General features: G+C 49.0%; 3 protein-coding genes and 1 non-coding gene across 13 annotated transcripts; 2 read left to right on the top strand and 2 right to left on the bottom strand.

Annotated features, from left to right (window-relative positions):
* Positions 1–671: 671 nt before the first annotated feature.
* Positions 672–1946, bottom strand: LOC114784070 (SH3 domain-binding glutamic acid-rich-like protein 3). Its single transcript, XM_028969366.1, has 3 exons — positions 1796–1946; positions 1460–1627; positions 672–816 (listed from the first exon to the last, which is right to left on the bottom strand). Exons 1-3 carry the CDS (start codon positions 1838–1840, stop codon positions 754–756), a joined length of 276 nt encoding a protein of 91 aa, XP_028825199.1. The 5' UTR covers positions 1841–1946; the 3' UTR covers positions 672–753.
* Positions 1947–2787: 841 nt separating this feature from the next.
* Positions 2788–4143, top strand: rps12 (ribosomal protein S12). The gene is made up of 6 exons (XM_028969365.1): positions 2788–2835; positions 2935–2981; positions 3182–3298; positions 3381–3483; positions 3692–3793; positions 4052–4143. Exons 2-6 carry the CDS (start codon positions 2968–2970, stop codon positions 4112–4114), a joined length of 399 nt encoding a protein of 132 aa, XP_028825198.1. The 5' UTR covers positions 2788–2835; positions 2935–2967; the 3' UTR covers positions 4115–4143.
* On the top strand, positions 3532–3616 carry LOC114784116 (small nucleolar RNA SNORD100). The gene has a single exon (XR_003748785.1). It is a non-coding gene; the product is annotated as a small nucleolar RNA SNORD100 (small nucleolar RNA).
* Positions 4144–5281: 1138 nt separating the features above from the next.
* On the bottom strand, positions 5282–25097 carry eya4 (EYA transcriptional coactivator and phosphatase 4). Of its 10 annotated transcripts, none has more exons than XM_028969373.1 (20): positions 24854–25097; positions 23037–23114; positions 16647–16696; positions 15106–15221; positions 14006–14089; positions 13681–13758; positions 12353–12419; positions 12097–12239; positions 11554–11697; positions 11302–11381; positions 10991–11168; positions 10476–10609; positions 10323–10406; positions 8550–8639; positions 8285–8343; positions 8029–8189; positions 7808–7922; positions 7608–7729; positions 7104–7204; positions 5294–5876 (listed from the first exon to the last, which is right to left on the bottom strand). In XM_028969373.1, the coding sequence occupies exons 2-20, from the start codon at positions 23067–23069 to the stop codon at positions 5796–5798; spliced, it is 1920 nt and encodes a 639-aa protein (XP_028825206.1). In that variant the 5' UTR covers positions 23070–23114; positions 24854–25097; the 3' UTR covers positions 5294–5795. The 10 variants fall into 10 exon arrangements, 9 of the variants coding, with proteins under 9 accessions (XP_028825204.1, XP_028825208.1, XP_028825210.1 ...); XM_028969378.1 differs by lacking the exon at positions 7104–7204 and adding an exon at positions 6951–7051 and having other exon boundaries at positions 5295–5876; positions 14021–14089; XM_028969372.1 differs by lacking the exon at positions 7104–7204 and adding an exon at positions 6951–7051 and having other exon boundaries at positions 5297–5876.
* Between the last annotated feature and the right edge of the window lie 798 nt (positions 25098–25895).

The raw sequence follows: 25895 nt of genomic DNA, 5'->3' as shown, positions 1-25895 counted from the left end.
ACAAGGGTTCCCAAATGAATTTTTATGATTGGAGGGTGGGATTTGTGCCTTATCTGCCCGGTTCTGCGTGTAGTGACCTTGTGTGTTCCGTCCCATTATTACTGATATTGTGAAGAGTTTTGTTCACTGCCTGCTTGTTTTTTATGATTATGACGTGGACCTTACTGGTGACCCACAATCCAATTAAAAGTGTCGGTTTATGAACGTTGTGCCTGTTTTCGTGGTCACTGCACTGCTGATCAGCTGCTGCCCCCTGGTGTCCGGGTGTAAAATTGCATCATGTGTAATCATAACGTGACATGTCATTTCATATCAGACATTTAAAACATTTACAGGACCGGAAATCAGGACGTTTACCAGCACGTATATAAAAACCTTCAATAATGTAGTAATAATAATAATAATAATGTACATCTTTCATTCATTATTTCATAAACAGATTCAGTCGATTTCTGCATAGAAATGTCAACACCTTTTTATATTAGGTTTCTCTAAAATCATTTTTGATTATCTCAAAATCACATGCTGAACTGAAAACTTATTATAAGTATTATTATTAATAATGTGATTTATATAACACCATTTTTCCTACGGTACTTTATGGTCAAACTAGGACCAACCAGGAGACGAAGTTCTTCCTCACAGCTTCTCAATAAGAACACGAAGAGAGCTCTGCAAAATCGTAAGAACTTTATTCTCAGACCAACAAAGGCAGATTTGTATTGCACATGATGAAGAGGGCTGCACGTCCCATTAAAGCTGGAAGAAGGCTGCAGCCTTCCCCTCCTCCACAGCATTAAAGAAGGCGGCGTAGTCCTGAGGAAAGAAAAGGAACCCGGTTCTAGAGGACACTTCACACAGCAGGAGGAGGTCAGTAGAACGTTGTACAGACAGGCGGAGAAGTTCCACACACGCACCAGCATGCACACAGCAGACGTGAAGGGTGTGTGCATTTCAATCCCGGAGAAATTCCAGCTCCACCCCAACACTGAACTCTAATCACCAGGAATCCACCGTGAAATATGCCGGTTTGATCGAATCGTATGTTGATTCAGCGCCACCTGCAGAGGTGTGTGTGTGTGTGTGTGTGTGTGTGTGAACCTCACATTGTAAACACTTCTCTCTGTTACTCTGTAACGTCCGTCTCCGCCACTTCCTGTTCCAAACCGAAACTAATCAGGGGGCGAAAACTGGCCAGTTCATTTCCAATCGGCCAATCAGAGGCCGTGATTCTGCTCAGTCAAAAGGCAACAAGGGGAGAGCCGGCGACCATTTATGTTCACGACAGGTGGGGCGACCTTCGACCTTTGAACGGCCCTCCTGGCTTCAGCATCCAGCCATTAAATGTTTCATTAGTCGTAGTCAAGGACAATTTCGCAGAACGAACGTCCTACGTTCTAGACAGGAGTCGAGCTGACAGGACGCAGTGTGTGAGTGTGTGTGTGTGAGAGAGACTCACGCCGCAGTATTTGTCCCCGTTGAACACCTGGGGGGGCATGGCGTTCGGCCTCCCCACCTGCTTCCTCATCTGCTCCTTCAGCTCGGCATTCTGGGAGATGTCCACCGCTTGGTACTTCATCTTCTTGGAATCCAGGAACTGGAAAATCTCGCTCTGCTGCTGCTTCATCTGCGGGCCATCACAATATTGACAGGTATGGACGTGGTTTCGGACCCAGTTCGGCCAATCAGAGAGCAGGAAACTTCCGGTGCGCTTTTAATTCTCTACTCTTACTTTACTCGAGACAACAGATTTCTACTTTCTACTCCGAGTTCTCAGGAACAGAAACAGACACACCTCCCTCGATCCGCTCACACTGCTGAAGTAGACGGTGACGGACATGCTGCAGGCCGGACGGACGCTCACTGCTGGACGTCTTCTTCACCTGGGTGGAGCACAGACTACTGTTTTAAGAGCCGTGTGTGTGTTTAAGACCGGGCAGGCAGGTTTCAACATAGCCAAGAAGGAAGCCACACCTCTCCTGATATGATTCTCACACACACACACACACACACACACACACACACACACCAGGCATGTCCCAGCTTGATCAGAGGGAAGTCTTCTGCTCACACCTCGCCACCCACTACCTCATTTTGGAGAATTAAGGGTTTTTTTATGGCTCCTTGAGGAAGAAGAACTACAAACAAAAGCGGAACCAGAAATCCCACATACACACACTCCGCAGAATTATGCACGCTGCTATAAGCTGGACACTTACTGTGCATTAAATTAAGTCAAACCCGTCACTTCCATCGTGACCCCAAGTGTCCTCATAACCGCTCTGGATAAGGGCGTCTAGTACATACTGGAAATGTAAACACTGAACCGGGCAATCTTCATGGAAAAGACTGGTAATCAATAAATAAGTTGCTTTTACGAAATGCATGGTGTTTTTTTATAAAATAGGGTGGTAGTAGCCTATGAACCAGAAGACCCAGGTTCGAACCCCACTTACTACCATCGTGTCCGTGAGCAAGACACTTAACCCTGAGTGTCTCCAGGGGGGGACTGTCCCTGTCACTACTGATTGTAAGTCGCTCTGGATAAGGCCTGTAAATGTAAATACATGATTTTGTGAATGAATGGCAGGCCGCCTCCAACCCAGAGCACCCAAACTGTCCAGATCCGTGCACAGTAGACAGGACACGTTACAGCAGGTGGGTATTTTTTTTTTGGAGATCGAGGAATAAAAAAAAAAAAAAATCCACCTGCTCGTGTTATTCAGGCAGTGCAACGGACACCCCAGTGGCGGCGCGCCGGGGTCCTCCGCGCCTTTAAAAGCGCCTCGTCGCGCCGATGACGTCCTCTTTCAGCGCTGCCTGGGACGGGACAGGGTGAGTATCACCGCGAATCCGCCGCGAATCGCCGCCATCCGACAGTCCGCCGCGCCGCGTCGCTCACCAACGTTCCCCGCCTGTCTGTGCTTCTCGCAGGGCTGAGAATCCGCCGACCGCCGCTGATCTACAATGGCCGAGGAAGGGTGAGTATCTCCGGCGACTGCTCCTCCTCCTGCTCCGGCGGCCCCGCGGTGATGAGCTCGCTTCTCTGGTCGGATACCCCTTCACTCCGCCATGAGTGAGACTCCGGGTCTGACGCGCGGCGCCCGGTGAGTCCGGGTCCGGGTCTCCGGTGCCGCCGTGGCCGGTAACGCGGCGTCTCTCTCTCTCTCTCCCCACGCAGCATCGCTGCTGGAGGTGTGATGGACGTGAACACCGCGCTGCCGGAGGTGTTGAAGACCGCGCTCATCCACGACGGGCTGGCGCGGGGGATCCGTGAGGCGGCCAAGGCGCTGGACAAGTAAGGCGGGAACACGTGGTTCCGTCGCTGCGTGATGACGTGTAGCCCTCCCCCCCTTCTGAACGTGCTTCTCTCCCCCCAGACGCCAGGCCCATCTGTGCGTCCTCGCCGCGAACTGTGACGAGCCGATGTACGTGAAGCTGGTGGAAGCCCTGTGCGCCGAGCACCAGATCAACCTCATCAAGGTGAGGCGGGGCGGGCGGAGCCCAGGTTACGGGTGCGGTGTACCCCCGGGTGTCTGTGATGAGAACTTGGCTCCCTCTACTGAAGTGCAGTGAGGAGAACCGCCATTCGTTACCCAATTTGGACTGAGACGCGGCGCGGGGCGTCCCCCAGCGCTCCGCCGGCATGGCCGCGAGTCCCTCTGATCTCCTGACTGTCCGCTCTTCTCAGGTGGACGACAACAAGAAGCTGGGCGAGTGGGTGGGGCTCTGCAAGATCGACCGGGAGGGTAAACCCAGGAAGGTGGTCGGCTGCAGCTGCGTGGTCATCAAGGTGAGGCCGCCGGGAGGGGGCGTGGCCCCGCGCCAGCCGAATGCGGCCGCCGGGCTTCGTGCCCCGCGGCTGTTTGTTAAACTGGCCAGAGCGAGCGCCACCCTACGAGCCTCGGGACCCGCTCTGTGGTCCTTGAGGTCCCTGAGCGTGGCGACATCACTTCCTGTTCGGGTTTGAAACCTGCCAAGCTTCTGTAGTGTTGGTTCCTCCAGGAAAAGAATCTCGCCGTTCCTGACGTTCCGCTTCTGTCTCCTGCAGGACTACGGCAAGGAGTCTCAGGCCAAGGACGTGATTGAGGAGTACTTCAAGTCCAAGAAATGAAGTGAATAAACTGGTGTTGAGGAAAAAGATGGTGTCTCGCGTCTCTTCTGTGTCCTGAATCGCCTTTTATCAGTTAAGCTTTATGAAGTGAACAGTTTCTGGTTCTGAGGCGTCACAGATGATTGGCAGGTGCCACCTCTCAGCCAGCAGCATAAATTAAAAACTACAGCGGTGGTCCGGCACACCAAGGTCATGTTAACTGTAACGCCTGGCGGTTAAAGAAGCGGCCCTGCAATCAGAAGGTTGCCGGTTCGAATCCCGACCCGCCATTGTGCCGCCGAGGTCCCCTTGATGAAAGTCCCGTCCCCACACGCTGCTCCCGGTGCCCACTGCTCACCAAGGGTGACGGTTAAATACAGAGGACACGTTTCACTGTGTGCTGGGCTGCAGTGTCTCAGTCACGCGAGACCCTGAAGAACCGGTGGGTTCATTTTATTTTAATGAGCGCTGCATAAAAGTGAGCTGTGAGGAGGCACGTGATGGTGTGAATACTTCCTGGTGTAATTTGGCTAACGAATTGCAGATTTGTATGTGGGTGGTATGATATAAATGTTTACATCCTGTATTGAAAATGTCCAAAAGAAAAAAAAAAACTATTTCATGTGAATCTGATGCCCCAGGGATTTAAATTTACATTTACAGCATTTACCAGACGCCCTTATCCAGAGGGACTTACAGTCAGTAATTACAGGGACAGTCCCCCCCTGGAGACACTCAGGGTTAAGTGTCTTGCTCAGGGTCACGATGGTAGTAAGTGGGGTTTGAACCTGGGTCTCCTGGTTCATAGACGAGTGTGTTACACACTACCACCCTACAAGGTTTCCCTCGTGGCCCTCCGGACCTGCTGACTCTTGATATCGTGGCCAATTAATTTGTTTATTTTAATCAAGAATATTTTCCATACTGTTGAATATTTTTAACTGCTTCATATTGTGGATTTTTCTCCCGAGTTTTCAACCCGATAACTTTTATTTGTAGGGGTAAATGCACCCCTCCTGTTGGGCGGAGCTGGGGTACATGGCACTGTCGAGCCCCCTGGCCACGCCCGGGTCCAAGTCTTCGTGTCCCGCTCACATTTACCGGACAGGTTTCAGATGAAGAACTATTTAAAGGGTGCATAAAGTAAACCAGCATTTATCATCAAAGAAAGACAGACGCCACAAGGTCGTGAGGGTCAGAGTTCATCTTTCATTTCTTCTTTATCTACAGAGTTTTTTTGTTTTTTTTTAAATAAACAAAAGGAAAAAAAAAAAAACATCGAAACACACAAACACTTGTTCATAAGGCACAACAAATCATAACGCACATTGTTCTTCTGCAAATAAGAAACATAGAAAAGCCCTCCGACGTGTAGCGCGGCACTGCTGGGAGGGCGGAGCTAGGAGCGGTGGAGGGGCGGAGTCTGCGCCGCTGGTGAGTAAGGGGGAGGGTGGATACGGTTACTAGACTTGTAGCGTCGTAGTGACGGGTGATGGGTTACGCCGTGTGTGTGTGTACAGTAAGACCTTGTTCAGTGTCCCCGGCTGCGGTCCTTGACTTCTTAAGACAGTTCAGAGTGACAGTCAGTAAAAGCAGGAAGATTTTCCTTTTAAAAAGAGGACAAAAAAGGCTGCAGCGTACTGGAGCTTCTTAAATAGAAATATAAAAGGGGGGCGGGGCTTTTATTCCTCAGGGTCGTAGGTCACAGGTACTCGAACTCCAGCGCCTGGTGCAGCGCCAGCAGGTCCGAGTGGCTGGATATCCTCCAGAAGGGCATGTTGTGCTGCGGGAACAGGGCAAGACGGGTGGACAGGGGTCAGAGGTCATGACAACAAGGATGAGGCCTAGTGCAGAAATACGAGGCTTTAAGGACGGAACAGGTTGACGTTACGCCGTTTCCCGTGGCGACTGTCAGCTCAAGCTCCACCCACACCAATCACCATGCAGGCTAATGCTATGCTATGCTAACAACCCCAGCCACATGCACTTTGACCTTTACCGTCATCTGTACTGAGAAACGTCTAGAACCGTATGAACAGAGAGACCAGAACGTCCATGTGAGGGTAGCAGTGTTCCACATGGGGTTCTGCGTAACGTATCCTGGGCCCCGCCTCGCAGGGGGATTCTGGAAGGTTCGTCAGTGACGTTCCCGCCTTTTTCATCTCCCCTCACAGGACTTTGTGGTCCGCCTGCTGTTGGAGAGAAGACCCCGGCGCCACCACCGCCACCACCGTTCTGAGAGAGAGAGAGCGGCTAAAGCTGCTGAGTGAAGGTCGATACGGACCTGTACACAGATCACGGCGTCTCCGGAACCGGCCAATCAAAACCGTGCTGGTTTACGGGGGGGTGTGTGTGGGCGTGGCTACAGCTACTAGTACCATAATAACAACCGTGTACACAAGCAGATCAAAATGCTGCAGATTTCACTCTCACTAGTATGCGTGGTCTCAGCTGCCAAGACGTGTAACACGTCACGTTGACCACTAGATGGCGCCACCACAGCTTTTATTTGAACCGTCCTGTGACGTTCTCTTTTCTCTTCATAACTTAACGTGTTTCTGTAGGTCTGAGCTTTGTTATCTGCAGAAGGGGGGATTTTGGACAAAGTGTAAATGTCACGTATTGATCTGCAGGAAGCGAACATCCGCGTGTCATCGTCCGGCTGATCTGTGCACAGGGTCGGTATCGGGCGCGGCTCCCACGTTCTTTAATGCCATTAAAGAATCAGCGACGTCCAGAGGGAGACGGAAACACACAATGGCGCCGCGCCGCTACTGCAGGGACAGGCAGGAAGTCCACTCTCGAGCGTGTCACACAGCGTGTCACTCCCAGGGTCACCCCCCCGGGGGTCGTTTACCTTTTTCGCCGCCTGTTCCTCTTCCACCCCATCGCCAATTACAACATACACTACTTTTCTGCCAAACCTTTGCATTACGCGCTCAAAGCAACTCTCTTTTCCTGCGGGGAGATGAGACAAGGGGCAGAGTTGAGAGGTCAGGGGTCACGTTACCTGGCTCGCCGCATGCTCCTCATCACGCCCATCTCCAATGACAACATATGAAATGTTAGAGCCAAACCTGGAGACAATACGCTCAAAACAGCTCTCCTTTCCTGGGAAAGACAATGAATGTACATAAAACTGTACACACACACACACACACACGCACGCAGAGCTGTGTGAGATGCAGATGTTCTCCACATGGAGATGGGTGGAGGAGCAGATGAAGGTGCCTGTATCAGTGTGTGGGTTCTAGCTCGTGTTCTGTGGTGGACGTGGACACGTTCAGACTTCTTGGCCGTGACCTCTTCCTGAAGAAAGAACTGGGCGACCTTTCGTGACCCCAGCGGCGGGGGGAACAGAAGAGAAACAGAACATTTACACAGTTCAGCAGAGGAGTGGAAACTTGGGGACCTTCTCACCCAGCGAGCGAGCGTGCTTGTGACTCCAGGTTGGGGGCGTCTCTAATAAAGTGGCCGCTCGTGGTGGAAAACGTGTGTCGTTTGAGCGACTCACCGATTTTGGTGGCGCTGTAGATGTTCTCGATGGGAAAGGCGGGGCCTAGGCTGTACAGCAGCACCTTGGCCAGCGCCGGGATGAGCTGCGTCGTCGTCACCAGCACGTTCACGCAGTTACTCCTGCGGGAGAGACAGACGAGAAGGTGAGCGTCCCACCCCGAATCCCGCGGGGAGCGCTGGGGGGAGGGGGCGGAGCACCTCGAGCTGATGATGGACAGAGACTTCAGTGCGTTGGTCAGCCAGGAGTCCGTGAGCGCCTCCACCTCCGCCCGCAGCTGCAGCCATGCGTCGCGTTTCGCCGGCCCCAGCAGCCCTGCAGCAGCAACAGCGCCGCCGTCAGGCCAGGAGGACAAACTTCACACACGTCACATTACCGTAACCGTAAAGAAGCAGGAATCCAGGCAAGAGCTGATCCTCACCCCCCACATTGTTTTTGTAAGTGCTGTACAGCTCCTTAACTCGCCGGTAGCGGAAGGCCAGCTTCCGCATCCAGTCGACTCCGCCCCTCACGCCCGTTGCCAGGCAGAGGCTCGCGCTGGTCGCAGCTGCATGGAAGCCGTCAGTGGCAAAACTGTAAGTACTGTTAATAATAACAATCATGTTTTAAACACCGAACATCAAGAAGACCTCTGTTAGTTCATCCTCTCAATATCTGATCGTGAAGGTGTCGCCCACCTGAGGTCCTGTCCGTTGTCATCTGATGAGACGTCGTCGATGTGAACCTGGTCACATTCCTGAAGCAGAGAATTCCATTGACCACACTTTCCACAAATGCATTCTGGGATTTTAACACTGAATCTGACCAGTTTAAAAAAATTATACAGCAAAACAGGGATATTAGGGGCTGCAGGTCCACGTGCCACCACTAGGGGCTGCTGTCATCACACACATTCCTGTGATCACACCCTACCATGTTCCAAAAGAATGAAGGCTGAAGTACCTCCAAGTCATTGAAGAAAAAATGAGTGTCTGCCAGATTGAAGATCATCTCCTCCATCCGTAAGCCTAATGTCACTGCCATTGGAGGGTCCTGAGGAGAAGAATCGTCATCGACGACGTCATTATCACCACAGTGAGCATGACCAAGTCCTTCATTCGCTGTTCTATATCAACACCACAACTCACCACAAACAGCAGTAACACTGCACAACTGCCACAACGTCCATGATATGGAGTCGAAATTAGTCGAACTGCTGTAACATCAGCAAAAGGACCGTAACAACGGGGGTTTTACCATTCACTTCTGGGGTCCCCCAAGGTTTTTGGGCCCTGTGCTATCTTGGATATTTTTACTCCCACCAGCGGTTATATTGAGGAAACCCAACATCGCCTTTCACTGCTCAGCTTTACCAGCCTGTAAAACCTTGTCAGGAAGGAAAATCCATTCAGACGTCAACTCCTGTATGAGGAGATTACAACCTCACTGACTGTAACACCATCAGCAGATGTTCTCGTTCTAACGTTCTAACATGCGAGTGGGCCCACCGGGTCTCATTACCCTCAGCGGCCTGCAGGCTTCTTGTCGCTTCTTGTCGGGCCAGTGGTGGCCTAGCGGTTAAGGAAGCGGCCCTGTAATCAGAAGGTGCCACTGAGGTCCCCTTGATGAAGGTCCCGTCCCCACACGCTGCTCCCCGGGCGTCTGTCATGGTGCCCACTGCTCACCAAGGGTGATGGTTAAATACAGAGGGCACGTTTCACCGTGTGCTGTGCTGCAGAGTCTCACAATGACAATCATGTCACTTTCACAATTTCGCTGCACTAAGAAAACCTTGACGACTGGTCCAGTCTCTGAATGGGCGGGTCCAGCCTCTACTGACCTTATGCCCCGCCCCCTTCGGTTTCTGGACAGTTTCACTGCTTTTGCATGCAGCAATGACCAAACCTGCCACCATCCAATTTTAGGAGCCCGGAGATGGACCCCACAAAACCCACCCTCCCCTGCCCCCAGGGCTGGTATGTTCCCCCATCTAGGCACATGACGACAGACAGGCCACACTTGTCCTGACCTGTCAACGTCCCTCCTTTTCCGAGGGACAGAGGGAAGTGAAAAAGTGAGCGAAGTCGCCGCAGACGGCGGTCCTGCCAAACCGGCCTCAGCTGTAAAAACCATCATGTGTGAATAGGTCAGGTGGAGTCAGCTCGCTGGCTCGCGATTGGCTGAGACCCCCGCCAAACCAGAATAGAACCGGCTGACCCTGTACTGCTGGGGAACCGGACCAGCGACGACCCGAACGGAACCGCCCGAAACCAGAACCCACGTGGAACAAACCAACCACCACCGGACTGAGAACATTCGGATGGACGTCATTTTATTCTACGAACGTCACATGGCGTGTGTGTGTCTAATACATTCATCAGCGAAGGGGAAAAATCGCTTCCACCGCTGACAGAGTGTCGTCATGACGACGGCAGAAATAGCCGCCGCCGCGAGCCGCGAATAGACGCAGCTGTCCCGTTTCTTTATGGGGAGGGTGGGGCGCGCCGCCTGGACCTGAATAAGACGAGAGACCCTGGCACACACTCGGGCACCATCGGCATCACCGGGTGACACGCCTACCCAGGGAACGAACCAATCGTGACGCTCCACTCCGGTACACAGGTCACCAGACAGGAAAACGTGCAACTGGTAAAGAGCCGACATTTCTGAGTGTGTGTGTGTGTGTGTGTGTGTGTGTGTGTGTGAGGTTATGAGAGAGAGGTCAGGTTGTCTCACCTTGCCGTACTTTTGTGCATACGATCCCGTCAGGAGAGAGTGAAACACAATGATGGTTTCGTCCAGGTCCCACACAAACACACGCTGTGAAACACACACAGATGCTCTGCCGATGGTTTTTATGTGTGTGTGTGTGCGTGTGTGTGCACGTACCTCCAGGTCGCTGTCCGGTGGGGGTGACGGGTTGTTTTTCCGCCCGCGGCCCCTTGTTTTGGCTCCAGCCCCTCTTCCCCGATCGTCCAGCTCTTTAATGGCCGGAACTGGACCCTGAACGGCATCAAAATCCCCTGGGTCAAAAGTTAGTGCTTGCATTAGGGGTCAAAGGTCATTTTAAAATATCCAGTTAAGACTTTAATGGAGGGCGTTTGAACATCTACATCCCTTGATCCTCCAGTATTGCTAAATAAACAGTTACCATGGTTACGCAGCTCCCAGGTTAAACGGACAGAAAAGTGTGTTTCATTTGGGACGTAAGCTGAGTGCAGTACTGACTTCTGATGTGGACCTGTCTGACACGGAACCGCAGACGCTCGCCGGACGCAAACCCAGATCCCCGAGGATCTGCTACAGTCGTGAACGACGGAACCAGACACGGAACCAGGCACGGAACACTGAAATATTCCGTGAGCAGTGGGAGTGTGTGAGGGTGACGATTAGCTGGTGCTGACCTGGGTGGAGCTCAGCAGCCTGTCCAGTCATGACCGGCGCCGAGTCCTGCAGCTGGTAAGTGGAGGCGGAGCCTGTACCATCCAATGAGCTGCTGGACGTCATGTAGGATCCATAGGAAGAGGCGGAGTAATACTGAGGGTACTGGTTTTGGCCAAATGCCGTGTATGTGGGGTAGTCCTGAACAGACAAAAAGAGATCTGTCACCTGAAAAGGATCTACACTATCGCCACGGCAACTGCGGTAGTTACCCAGTCACTGACATACACTGGAAAAATACACAAAAAGCACGTGTGTGTGTGTGTGTGTGTACCTGTTGCGTGGTGAAGTTGGCTGGATTGGACACTGAGTTACTGGAAGCATAGAGTCCAGACGAAGGAGTGAAACTGGACCCTGCAAACAGAGCATACGATGACGTATAAAGCTGAGGACACACACACACACACACACACACACACACACACAATGTGACTTGTGGAGTGATCGTGAGTCAAGCTGAGGACACAAACACACAAAGCAGTGGGCTGAAAGATACTGATCTCTGATTGGCTGTGTGGACACTGACCTGGCATCTGATAGGGCGAGTAGGCTGTCTGTCCAGGCTGCGGTGTGGTGAAGCCAGGACTGTAGCTCAGGCCAGTCTGGAGTGACGACTGCGTCTGCGTGATCCCCGCCTCCGTCTTAATACCAGGTAACATCACGCCTAAATCTGGCACACAAAGAGGACAAAATGCCTGAAATTATTTAACGATAGGTAAACTGGCCTCGAGACATTAGCACACGATAACCGGACCAGGACTAGACATAGCAAGCACACATTTATAATAACAGGGGCACACCGTCAGGAAATGTCAGGTCACGACAGTCTGAGTAACGTGTGGGCAGAACTGCTTGTGAGCATGCGTGTGAATAAGATGTGAGTGGAGTTGTTCGGGGTTTAAGTGTAGTTGAGTGTGAGTAGTTCGACACAGAGCAGAATGTGATGTACTGTGATGCACAGTGGAATGACACGGTAGCGAGAACTTTGAGAATAGAGAATATGTAGAATTGAATGGGTGTAGGCTCTGAGTATGTGTGTAGCGGGTGAGAGTGAGAGCAGAGTTTGTACCGTAGGTGGACAGGCCGTAAGGTTGTGTACTCTGACTGTACGCTGTGTACACTGTGGACTGCTGCATGCTGCTGAACTGTGATTGGCCAGCGTATGCCGACATGGGGGGAGCCGTAGGATTGGACAGGATATGTGGGTAGGGCCTGTCAATCAAAAAAGCATCACGTGAGTCATTATCAACCAACACAGTTAGAGTCTGTGTATGTGTGTGTATGTGTGTGTGTGTGTATGTACTGTGTGTGTGTGTGCGTCTTACTTTGACGGGTACAGTGGGGGCGAATACTGATGAGAGGACCGGGGACTGTAGCCACTACTGGTTATGACTGAAAGGAACCAAAAAAAAACATGAGTTCTGCAATCATCCACATTCATGTTCTTCTGTGAATAATGTGAACCAAGTAGACGGGGTCAGAGGTCAGTATTTATCATGTTCAATATAAGGTACAATGTGACTTGTGGAGTGATCGTGAGTGATTAAAAGTCTCTCATCTCTCTCTGGACTGTCGGACGGATCCAACCTAAGCGGAACCAATCTGGGCAGAACTTCAGTTCTACTGCTTTACTGGAGCAGCTGGGACTCATTCAGAGAGAGAGAGAGAGAGAGAGAATGAATGATAAAAATAACAGCGAGAAGAGCAGGAAGTTCCTCTCACAATCAATCAAACATCCACATCAAAGACACACACACACACACACACACAGTCCTGGGAAAATAGTACAGCAGCCCAAATATTAGCGGTATGAACCTTCACTGGTCTCAGGATGCAACTCAATTACGGTTATCAATGCTTCGCTTATCGATGCACCCTATACCTTTTGTACATTACTGCACATGATGTTTTCAGGTCTCGTTCACCCGTGTGGACGTCCGTGGCGTCGGGTGAGCGAGACCGGGAGCAAATCTAAAGCTGCTTTCAGAACGAAGGCGCCATGCACGCCGCTCACGACGAGGTTGCCGCTTCTTCTTAAAACAGTGTGTTGAGCTCCACGCGTCGCGGGTCTGTGTGGCTTCCTAAGCTCCCGGTGTGATGTCGCGTTGTAGGTCTCTGGACACTCGGGACTGACAAAGTCAACTCTTCCTCCATTCGCAGGGACGGACCGAGCGCTCACAATTCAGGGCCAGTGGTGATCTAGCGGTTAAGGAAGCGGCCCCATAATTAGAAGGTTGCCGGTTCGAATCCCGATCCGCCAAGGTGCCACTGAGGTGCCACTGAGCAAAGCACCGTCCCCACACACTGCTCCCCGGGCGCCTGTCATGGTGCCCACTGCTCACTCAGGGTGATGGGTTAAATGCAGAGGACAAATTTCACTGTGTGCATCATGTGCTGTGCTGCTGTGTATCACAAGTGACAATCCACTTCACTTTCAGTTGATGAAGGTCCCGTCCCCACACACTGCTCCCCGGGTTAAATACAGAGGACACGTTTCACCGTGTCACCGTGTGCTGCGCTGCAGCGTCTCACAATGACAATCACTTACATTCATTTTCTTGTTTTGCAACCTGAGGATCTGAGAATCTGTCTGGCCTGAGAGTAGTGTGTGTGTGTGTGTGTGTGTGTGTGTGTGTGTGTGTGTGTGTGTTACCTGAGCCGGTGTAGCTGTCCAGTCCCCCGTCGCCTGTGGTGCTGACGGCCTCACTGCTGTTCAGGGGCTCGGTCTTTACTGCAGAACACACACACACGAGTCAAGAGCTACACACACACACACACACACACACACACACACACACCAATATCAAATACCCACACACACTTAGGACAACCTCATATTGCAAACACATGCATACACACACCAACACATTTAGAGAAACCCAGGAGTGACACACCATGCTTACTAACACTCTACACACACACACACACACACACAGATACACAGAGCTGAATTCACTCAACACACACATGCGCTGTACCATAGTCCTTCGTACTTGCTGGTGTGGGGGAGGAGCTGCAACCCAGCAGCCAATCAGCTGTGTTTAGAACAGTCATGCTTTCACCTGAGGGGGCGGGGTTAAACGCTATTACGACCTTGTGAACTACACTTCCCATAATTCAACAGTGGTACTGTTCAGGATGGAAGGAATCATGGTCTACACCATTTATGAGCTGCTTTCATGATTCTATTTCACTGAATGTGTTATCATTTACATTTAACACTGCTCCAAAAAAGGGAACACGAAAATAAGACATCCTAGATCTGAACGAATGAAATATTCTTATTAAACAACTTGTTCTTTGTGCCTCCACGCTGGCCACAGCTCGCACTGATGTGCCATCCTGGATGAGCTGCGCTACCTGAGCCACTTGTGGCGGTTCTAGACTCCGCCTCCTGCTACCACCAGAGTGAAAGCACCGCCGGAAAGCACAGGAAGTGAGAAGTGGCCCGTGGCCACCACCTGCAGGACCACGCCTTTATTGGGGACGTCCTGCTGATTGCCGATAATTTCCACCCGTTGGCTGTTCCATTTGCACGACAGCATGTGAAATTGTGGACACTTTGATTTCACAGTCGTGTGACTGACTTGGAGTCACAGTGCGTTGTTTAAGTGTTCCCATTATTTTTTGAGCAGTGTATATAAATCCATATTTCCGTTTCTGGGCCCTGTGTGTGTGTGTGTGTGTGTGTGTGTATAAGACCAGAGGAAGCAGAAAAGTAATGTTGAACGATCTCACACACACACAGTCCCTAAGTAAGATAAATTGGCATGTGGTGCTCCGCGGTCTTTGTGGTGAGGTGGGATGTAGAGAATGTTGACCATGTTGTTGCATGAGTGTGAGTGTGTGTGTGTGTGTGTGTGTGTTAAAACCATTATCTGCTCTAATCTCTGATTCGCTGCATCAGAACAACTCGTGAGCTCATGATTTCCGTCTCATATTAGTGCAGATAGAAAATACAGACGTACTCTTCACTCGTGTGTGTGTGTGTGTGTGTGTGTGATCACACATGATCAGGAAATGCTGTGCAATAAAACATCAGAAGGTAAAAGCCTCTGATCTCCGCCTCTCCTCTAACCTCCTGTCCCGTTGGCTGAGATGTTGTTGCTCAGGCTGCTCTTGTCCAGTTTGCTTGACGCGTCGCCTGTATTAACGCAATTCTGCGGGCTGGCCAGGTCCTGCATTTCCATAGACCTGCAAGCAGAAGGACACGACGTCAGCCTCGTCCTCCTGGTCCTCCACGTCCACCTCTCACACACACCCACACACACACACACACACCGCGAAGAGCTCAGCGCAGCGCTGGGAAAAAGCCGAGCGCTTTTGTTTCCAGAGCGCTGATGTGTTTTCTGACAGCCGCCCCTGCGTCTCCACACCTTCCCGGTGCCAAGACAAGCGGCACTGCAGCCAGGGAGGCCGGTTTCCCCACAGCTGCTCGCACACACACACACACACACACACACACACACACACCAACCAACTACGCCTGACAGTCTCAAATACAGTAGATTAGATGCTGAGAATGTGTGTTATTCACAGTACAGTTACATACGTTGACCAGAAATGAAACTAAGACGTGTGAAGGTGTGATGATGTTCCTGGTCCCACATTCGTCCCTCAACTCCCTCGCTTCGGCTCCGCCCACAGGACCGGGATCTGCTTTCTAGGCTCCGCGAGCCGGAAGTGATTAAATAGAGTCGGGCTCAAACACACACACAATAACACACAGCAGCGAAAGCACGCTCAATGTTCTCCATCACAGTGTGTGTGTGAGTGAGACGTCATCAGAGATGCCCTCGTATTGTCCCGCTGAGGTCCCTCTAGGATTTCGCAGCATTGCTTTTTCGGCGCATTGCTTTTCAGCATTTTTGCATTTGTTTTGCTGTTATAATTCATTATGAGACTATGAAAATATTCTGTGGTGGACCACGCCTAAATATTTAGATGACACTCTTATAATATAAATATATAACAGCATGCCTATATGATCATAGAATGTTTAAGTAAATAGTTAAAAAAAAAAGTGCTTCCAGTATATTTTTGCAGTCAGTAACATTTTGTTCAGTAAAAACTGGATATTTATGATATGACTATTTCTTATAATTGATTAACATCTTTAATTTTGCAAATAATCTTACCATCATCTGATACCGAGCCATTAAAACCCCTGGTCATGGTTAAATCAGTATTCCATTATTATCTTGTCTTGTTTTCAACCTTCCCAAATTCTCCCACACCACACCATACATCTAATAAAGTGGACTGTGTACAATTACACACAACGCGCAGCTTCCCTGAGCACACAATAACAGTGCTTTCATATGTGGTCTACACGTGTGTGTGTGTGTGTGTTGAGTTACTGACAGGACCAGCAGGAGACATTTTTTGGCCTGGCATTCAAGATTACTGCAAGTGTGTGTGTGTGTGTGTGTGTGTGTGTAGAGGTATGCTCACTGAGGTCATCAGCACATTCCCAGGACCTCTCTGATTCCACACAGCAAGCCTGCCCTGGAAAAGTGCCTGAACAAATGTGTGTGTGTGTGTGTTACCAGGGATCCAGTACATGTGTGTACTTTGCATGTACTGTGTGTGTGTGTGTGTGTGTGTGTGCCTCCTCACCTGTTATCTGTGGGCTCTGAAACATGAGGGTCAGAATGTGGCTTTTTCACCTGCAGAGAGAGAGAGAGAGAGAGAGAGAGAGAGCTTATTGCATGGAAGCACACACACACTGACACACACACACACACACACACACACACACACACATCTAAGCTACTGTAGGAGCTGGTGACAGGTGAGAACTTTTATATACGCTCACAAATGTGAATAGAACAACACCAGTAGCTGGATTTGTGTGTGTGTGTGTGTGTGTGAGTAGGACAGCAGCAGATATGGGACGAAGATAATAATTAAATGTGTGTGTAAATGTTTACTACATATGTTAAATGAGTAGTAGGGGGCAGTAGGGGGCAGTGTTGCCTTTGCTCAGAACCACGAGGGACACACCTGGTGCTCAGGTGTCGGGGTAAAGGCTGTGGCCACGCCCACATTCCTCAGTGGTCAGTGACACAGTGAGATGATGTTAGATGTTAGATCTACATGGTGTTCCTTTTACACCAGATCACGATGGAACCCAACAAAACACAACAGCTGAACGTACACAGGTCCTTCAGATGGAGATCAGGTGTGTAGAGAGAAAACGAATCCCACCAACCGTAACACCCACATTCATATCACATATATTCATAAACTGATTCAGCATGGAATTGTCAATATATAATTTAAATAGAATATATGTATGTGTGTGTGTGTGTGTGTGTGTGTGTGTGTATATGTACAGAGTGGGTTTATACATGTAAGAAAGTATTAGATGATATGGTGAGGGTGTTTATTAGTCTGTGTAGTCTGCAAACGTGTCAAAAACGTTCCAGCATAGTGACAGTCATCAAGAAAAGACCTGAGATTTGCACTTTGACCCTGTAACGGGTATCGTATTGTGTGTGTGTGTGTGTGTGTGTGTGTGTGTGTTAGGGCTCCAATGCTCCTGAAAACAAGAATAAAAAAGGGGCGGGGCTGACATCACATTTGGAGAATTCTTCTTCCATATTTCTGTTCTCCCGATCAGCCCGTGCATAACATGAAATGCAGGAAGTAATTTATATATTTTACTCGGTCTGAAGGGTGAAAATTCTGAAAAATTTGATGCGTCAATCTGATGAACATGACCAGGTTTTAAAATCCAGCAACTTTAACACACTGTGTGTGTGTGTGTCTTCCAGTCCCAACTCTGAAGTCGCAGTATTATTGTTATCACTGCAGTAACTTAATCCCTTTCCTTTCATGTAAAATACATTGTTACCCCTCCTTCCCTCCCGACACACACACACACACACACACACACACACACGCTTCTGCATGCCCCTGGTGGTGTAAGACTATCTCTCTACGTCCCCTCCCAGAAATGCCCCATTCTTCAACTGAGGGAGAAACTACAAATGACAAAAAGAGAGAGAAGGGAAAAAAAGAGAAAAGGATAAAGAATGAGTGTGTGTGTGTGTGTGTGTGTGTGTGTCAGAGTTGTGATGCTTAGGCCACTCAACCAGAACACAGACAAAACAAAACAATACAGTCTATAGACACTGATGGTTTCAGGTGTGTGTGTGAGTGTGTGTGTGTGTGTGTGTGTGAGGTATCAGGTGTTCAGTGTTTTATGATTTAAAAGGTTAGGTTGTCAAAGGACACAGAAGAATGCAGTTTTGCCCCAAAATTAGAAAAGCAAAAAACACACACGTCCCAAACTCAACCAATCTGCCCAAAGACAAAAGGTCAAAGGTCGCTGGAGAACTTCACCAGAGGCTCAACGGCGGGCTTCGCCGATCAGCGTAAGATTCGCGTCAGGACTGCGTTCCGGATCCGTTCTAATGTCCTACAGAGGATCTCCACACAAATAAACCTGTGCAGGGTTCGAGTGAACCAGGGATTTATTTCACAAAATCTCCTCAGTCTCATGCATGACATGAAGATGGGCAGTGATGGCAATTCCTATACATTTTAATTCCCGTCCGAGCTGAAGTTCTACCACCACTGTTCCAGGTACATCCTGCACACTTTTCAATTTTCCACCAACGGGCGTAGACCTCCAGAAGCTACTTCAACTCACAGAGCAGAGATCAGCTGACTTCTGGTCTCGGCCAGACTGAGTCCCCACAGAAGACGGAACCGCGTCTAGTACCGCTCTGCACCGCACTGTGCATGACAGGCGTCGGTCAGTGTGCATGTGACATTTATTTACTTCACGCTCAACCACGCCCCCTCCTGTCACCATGACAACCGACCCTCTGTGACTGGAGAGGGACATTTTACATTCAGCTGAGGGGAGGTGGGGGCTGGGGAGAAACCAGATACTGAGGATAAACCCCAGAGAGCCTCAGACACACCTTCAACTGAGAGCTGTGTGTGTGTGTGTGTGTGTAAGAATGAGAGAAAAATAGAGAAAATGCATGAACATTGTGTGTGTGTGTGTGTGTGTGTGTGTTTTGCGTATCCAATGTCCTCACAAATACAGTAAGAAGTGAAATGTTCAGTAAAGTTGTTTCTGGTCCCCACCAGCAAATCATCTTCACATTTAGAACGAGAGCTGTTCTTCAGGTTCCTGAGGTTGACTTTAGGTGTAATATCAGGACTAGGCCTTGTAATACATGTATAATACACGTTTTGTGTGTTCTTCAGGCTACTGGGGTAGAGTGTATGGGTTAGGTTCAGGTTTGGGGTTAAAAAATGTACAATACACACGGTCCACACAAGCATGTGATCTTTATGTTCATGAGGTAGAGTTTACGGGTAGGTTCAGGTTTGGGATTTGAAAGGCCTTGTTAAATAGATGTACACATTTAGAAGACACACATTAGACGAACATGCAGCCATTAACTGTGTATGTTATGGTGAGTTTCTTTAGGCTCCGCAGGTTGCTTTAGAACCTACAGAGTTATCTGGACATTAATGAAACTGTATATATAAACGCACTCTAGCAGTAAAGTAGTCCCTTCCCGTCCGATTGGACCAGACAAAGAGCCCATTAAATATGCATGAGATCTTGTGGCCGTGTCAGCACCTCGTTAATAATTGAGATTAATCTCATTAGTGGGGGGCCGAGTTTCAGCGGCATTTAATTAAATGATGAATTGTCTCCCAGATGTCGCGCTGCCTGTTAAATAATGCTGCTTATGACATCACTGTGACGAGGGCCAGACAACCAACCCACACGCGTTAAAAATCAACGTTTAAAGCGCCCTACAGCGATAAAGACTAATGGCTCCATGGCGCGTGCCCTGGTCTGAATGGTTCCTGTACACATAATCATGTTTCAGTTTTAATTCTGTACCTTACACTCTTCCATAACTGCATGTCAGGGTCCAGAATGTTACCCTGCAGGTGACCTCAGAAGAACGGTCAGACCAATCATCAATGTCTGCATCTCCATTCCCATCTCACTTGCGTCAGAGTGAAGTTTACTCGGACCTATGACCAAAGGCATGGTACCATGGCTTCACACATACTTCACACAGGTACGTTCCTTATTGTTCTTTACAGCAGAGGTTTCTCGCCGTTTCATTAAAAAGAACATGATAACTGGAAAAACACATTCTATATCAAAACTGTAGGACCATGCAGGTCTTCAGTCCACAATTTGCATAATTATCAAAAAACAAAATGCTGCTGTGATGGTACGATTTGAAAATGCAGCACTTGACCTCCTTGCCCCTACAAGGATCTTACTGTTAAAGTAAAAAATGCCGACCATCCATGACATCCACCCTGAAAAAAGGGGGTGGCATGCTTCAGGCATTTCCAATCATCTCCATGTCTAAGGAACCCATCATGGTTGAATCCAGACCCCATCACACTCTCAACACAGAAAGGAGAAATTCACACCTTCTCCAGGAAACCAGGACAGTGCTGCACCTCTGTTCAGCGGGAGTGAAACGTAACTGAGACCTCAGGGAAGCCAAGTGGCACTTCATCAAAGCAACGGACAAAGAGATCGTTTCATATTTTACCTTCAACAAAGAAGAGCAAACAGGCGACAAAAGACAGACAGACGAAACAACAGAAGCAAGGACGAACAGGCTGGAGAAAGAAGTGGACAACCCACATCCTCACCATCACAGTCTACACAGGACTACAACTTACTACCCTACCACATCATTAAACTGGCAAACATCACAATCACCACAACATCTGAACAACATTTCTACATCACCACAATCACTAGAAACAACCGAACGACCTCTACTGCTCACCACACCATCACAGCACAAAGAGAACATCACCAAAACATTCGAACAACTGAACTAATTCATCTGCAGGCAAACCACTCCATCACAGCACATACACCATCACTATAACCACCAGCAACAACCACTACTGATCACCACATCACAAGCACACCATCATTACTTGCATTTGTTTGTATGATGATTTATCAGCAGATATCATTTCATGATTGTGACCTACTGTTGGTCAGTGGTGGCCTAGCGGTTAAGGAAGATGCCCCATAATCAGAAGGATGCCGGTTCGAATCCCGATCCACCAAGATGCCACTGAGGTCCCCTTGATGAAGATACTGTCCCCACACACTGCTCACCAAGGGTGATGGTTAAAAGCAGAGGACACAGTTCGTTGTGTCACCGTGTGCTGTGGTGCAGTGTATCACAATGACAATCACTTCACTTTCAAATAACTGACCCCCACAATTTCTCTAACCATCAAAAAATCATTACAATCACAACAGCTTATTTTATCACAAACCAAAGATCTCTGACAAACAAAAACATTCAATTACACAGTGGATTTACACCATCACATAACACTACACTGTCACTATTACTGCAGCTTTAAAATACCATATTACAATTCACAACTACTACACAATCACATCATCTGATGACAATCACAGTGGATTTACACCATCACATAACACTACACTGTCACTATTACTGCAGCTTTAAAATACCATATTACAATTCACAACTACTACACAATCACATCATCTGATGACAATCACAGTGGATTTACACCATCACATAACACTACACTGTCACTATTACTGCAGCTTTAAAATACCATATTACAATTCACAACTACTACACAATCACATCATCTGATGACAATCACAGTGGATTTACAACATCACACATCACTACACAGTCACAATTACTGCCGCTTTAAAATACCATATTACAATTCACAACTACTACACAATCACATCATTTGATGACAATCACAGTGGATTTACAACATCACACATCGCTACACAGTCACAATTACTGCCGCTTTAAAATACCATAACAATTCACAACTACTACACAATCACATCATTTGAACACCATCACTCCATATTTACACCATCACATATCACTACAGTCACCATTACTGCAGCTTTAAAACACCATAACACTTCACAACTACTACACAATCACATCATCTGAACACCATCACTCCATATTTACACAATCACATGTCACTACAGTCACCATTACTGCAGCTTTAAAACACCATAACACTTCACAACTACTACACAATCACATCATCTGAACAACATCAGATTAGATTTACACCATCACACATCACTACAGTCACAATTACTGCAGCTGTAGGATATCTTAATATGGTTGCTCTCAAAGTCATGATAGGTGGGGCACATGCGACGTGGGGCAAAGCCAGTTTAACATTAATGTCATTGTCGCATCAGTTACATTAGTGACTTGCTCCATCACCGCAGTCAGAACCTAGAGGTGGCTTCAGACTGAAATCAAGTGTTGTTCTTGGCACAGAATTCAGTTAACATGGTTAACGGCATCACCACACCACCCTCACGATCTCACACGACGAAGAGAAAAGCACTAGCAGTAGCCCTGGATACTCAGACACTGGTAGAACCCACCTCTCCTAACTCTGACCCGACGTCACCCCATTCAGAGTGGGACGTGAAGATATTCTTCCTGACAAGGTGGAACCAGTGACTTAATACATCACCCTCACCTTCTGAACACCATCACCCACATCAGCAGGTTAATACACCACCTAAACACCATCAGATGAACATACAAGAACATACACAGCAACTATGTTAATGTTTAATCACACACACACACACACACACACACAATCACACACACACAGAAGAATGAATGGCTGCAGATCTTCAGGTACAACAAAGAGAGCTCTGTTTTCTGTGTCCCCAACCAAACCTGGAGCAGAGAACAACCAACAGTGACATCCGTAACACAGTCCTGCTGCTGTGTGTGTTTGTGTGTGTTTGTGTAAGGGTGTCAACATGGGCCCAGTTTAGACTCCCAGTTAAGTAGCCATATGGCTACTGTCCGCTCCTCTCCAGTCAACATCTGCTGTGTGTTAAACTTGGACCTGTGCTCAACACACCTGGGTGGGCTAACGAAACACACACACACACACACACACACACACACACACACACACACACACACTGACCGTCTGTTCATTCAGGTCCTGTGTATTCTCCATAAATTCTGTTGTCCCACAGTCAGCAGCGTCAGAGCAGACAAACACCTGCAGATGACAGAGAGGAGATCAGACATCATCAGATGATCAAAACGAGTAGAAATAGTTCTCTACTCACTACATTGTATTGAGCCATTTTACACACGTCCCCATTTATCCCTGCTTTTACCAACGAAGCCCTGAACCTCGTGGTGGAGGACCAGCACCGTTCCTGAAGGTGATCCTCCTGCGTGTTTCTCTACTGCATGGAACTTGTATTAAATAATGTGAGATTCTTACTGTAATATCACACAGCAGTAATAATGTTACTGCTGGTAATAAACCACTGAACAAAATCAATCTGTGTGTGTGTGTGTGTGTGTGTGTAGATGCTGTATATACTATGATGGTCTACCGTAGATGAAGTAAAGACCATTTGCAGAAATAAACACAAACAATGAAAAGAGAGAAGTGTAACGGAGACAGACGACTGGCCAGAGGCCATTTCAGCAGCCAAAACGTGCACACACACACACACACACACACACACACACACACGGACGCACTGTCTGAAGAAAATGACCATGCTGGGGACCTTATTAAAGGGGCATGTTCAGCATGATAAAAAATTTATGCCACAGCAGTGGACTTTGTGGGGACTTTAAGGTCCCCACAATGACACACGCTCATACCTCAGTGTCCCCATATTGGCGGCACATTCTCATTCACCTTCGAAGCTGTTGAATGTCATGCATGATGAGTTATTAGTGAATTATCATATCCGTTTCCTCTCTGAATTGTGTTTGTTCAGCGTTACGCGTCTCCCCCCCCCCCCACGCCACGAAAATAACCCTGAATGTTCCCTCCCCTCCCAGGTCTCACATGGGAACCCACATCCGTCACCGAGACTCGGGGCCACCAGAAACAAACGAGCAAACAGGTTAAAGTGCCTGAAGATTTCTGATTAATGAAGGTTTATATTATACTGAATGAGAGTGTATTTCTGAGTGTGTGTGTGTGTGTGTGTGTGTGTGTGTGTGTGTGCTGAAGGGCATGCTGAATGTTTGAAGAGCGCATCATTTTAATTTTTCATCGCGTCTCCCTCTCTGCTGAAACCTTAAACTCCAAAGCTCTTTAGAAGCAGAGGAGACCAGAGCATCGATTTTTACTCAGCGTCCCGGAGCTTGGACTGAGGACACACACACACACACATACACACACACACACACACACACACATACTATTCAGTGCTCATCTGATCAATCATCTGATATTTAGTCTTGAACCTGGACAGATTTCTGGCGAAGACTTCGCCCACAACGATGAAATCATCCACGACGTGGTTCCTGAATAAATGGTAAAAAAAACGCTGGACCGAAGTCATATAAAGTCACACAGAACCCTGCCCGAGGAACCCTGGTTCTGCTGGACCAAGTGGAACCCTGTAGAACCCTGATCGTTCTAATCAGAAAGCCACCTGCCTGGTGGAACCCCCTCATCCAGCGTCCAGGCCGCCGCTCCCGAACACAAACACAGAACCCTGCCCGAGGAACCCTGGTTCTGCTGGACGAAGCGGAACCCCGTCAGAAAGCCACCTGCCTGGTGGAACCCCCTCATTTAGCGTCCAGGCCGCCGCTCCCGAACACAAGCACAGAACCCTGCCCGAGGAACCCTGGTTCTGCTGGACGAAGTGGAACCCTGTAGAACCCTGGTTCTGCTGGACGAAGTGGAACCCCCCCATCACGCAGCGTATTACCAGCAGGGGTAAAGTGGGGAGTAGAGTGGAGTAAAAGGGTGAGTAAAATTACCTCGGCTGCACCGTGCGTCTGGCGCTCCTCAACTTCATCCGCGCCTCGGACCCCCGGACGGCGAACTCACACCCGCTCACACTCACACTCACACCCGCTCACACGCAGAGCTCGCCCTCTCTCTCTCTCTCTCTCTCTCTCTCTCTCTCGCTCTCTCTCTCTTATTTCGGGGTGCGCAGTCGGGGCGCCCCGTCTCTCCGCGCGCTGCGCTGCTTCATCGTGAGGAGTCCGCGCGCGCCGCGGCGGGGTCGGACTGCGCATGCGCACAGCTGACACGCGCTGCGCCCCGGGTTCTGGCGCGAGACCAGACCCGTAACGGGCCCCGCCGCCGGGGGGACATTCTTATTAATAGTCCTGGCCAGAAGATGCGCTCACACCCGCGACCAACAGGTTACGTGCTAACTAGTAAAGGTCAGTTCAGCACGTCACATGTTCTAGGGCCGGTGGTGGTTCTAGCGGCCCCGTAATCAGAAGCAGTCAAGGTGCCACTGAGGTCCCCTTGATGAAGGTCCCGTCCCCACACGCTGCTCCCCGGGCGCCTGTCATGGTGCCCACTGCTCACCAAGGGTGACGGTTAAATACAGAAGACAGTTTCACCGTGTGCACCATGTGCTGTGCTTTACAATGACAATCACTTCACTTTCACTTTAAAAACACTAAATCCAGCTTCATATGTAGCATCTTACATCTCCCTGAACCATCTCTCTGAATCTTCTTCTCAAACCTTCTCCCCAAACCATCTCTGCAACTCTTCTTCTCCAACCTTCTCCCAGAACCATCACTTTGAATCTTTTCCTCTAGCCTATAACCTGAACCATCTCTCCAAATCTTCTCCTCAAACCTTCTCCCCAAACTATTTCTTTCAATCTTCTCATCAAACCTTCTCCCTGAACCATCTCTCCAAATGTTCTTCTCAAACCTTCTCCCCAAACCATTTCTGCAACTCTTCTTCTCCAACCTTCTCCCAGAACCATCACTTTGAATCTTTTCCTCTAGCCTATAACCTGAACCATCTCTCCAAATCTTCTCCTCAAACCTTCTC

Source organism: Denticeps clupeoides, unplaced genomic scaffold (genome assembly GCF_900700375.1).
Source record: "Denticeps clupeoides unplaced genomic scaffold, fDenClu1.1, whole genome shotgun sequence".
Classification (NCBI taxonomy): domain Eukaryota; kingdom Metazoa; phylum Chordata; class Actinopteri; order Clupeiformes; family Denticipitidae; genus Denticeps; species Denticeps clupeoides.
The sequence above is the reverse complement of the archived record's forward strand: the minus strand, read 5'-3'. Positions and strand labels throughout refer to the sequence as shown.

Excerpts from the sequence above, each read along its gene's own strand:
- LOC114784070 (XM_028969366.1), bottom strand. The coding sequence starts at position 1,840 with ATGTCCGTCACCGTCTACTTCAGCAGTGTGAGCGGATCGAGGGAG. Across the intron at positions 1,628-1,795 it reads GTGTGAGCGGATCGAGGGAG|ATGAAGCAGCAGCAGAGCGA; the intron begins GTGTGTCTGTTT and ends GATGGCCCGCAG. Across the intron at positions 817-1,459 it reads ACGGGGACAAATACTGCGGC|GACTACGCCGCCTTCTTTAA; the intron begins GTGAGTCTCTCT and ends TTCTTTCCTCAG.
- rps12 (XM_028969365.1), top strand. Across the intron at positions 3,299-3,380 it reads GCGGCCAAGGCGCTGGACAA|ACGCCAGGCCCATCTGTGCG; the intron begins GTAAGGCGGGAA and ends CTCTCCCCCCAG. Across the intron at positions 3,484-3,691 it reads ACCAGATCAACCTCATCAAG|GTGGACGACAACAAGAAGCT; the intron begins GTGAGGCGGGGC and ends CGCTCTTCTCAG.
- eya4 (XM_028969370.1), bottom strand. The coding sequence starts at position 23,069 with ATGGAGAATACACAGGACCTGAATGAACAGACG. Across the intron at positions 10,407-10,475 it reads CACCGGACAGCGACCTGGAG|CGTGTGTTTGTGTGGGACCT; the intron begins GTACGTGCACAC and ends TGTGTTTCACAG. Across the intron at positions 7,052-7,607 it reads CTACAGCGCCACCAAAATCG|GAAAAGAGAGTTGCTTTGAG; the intron begins GTGAGTCGCTCA and ends ATCTCCCCGCAG.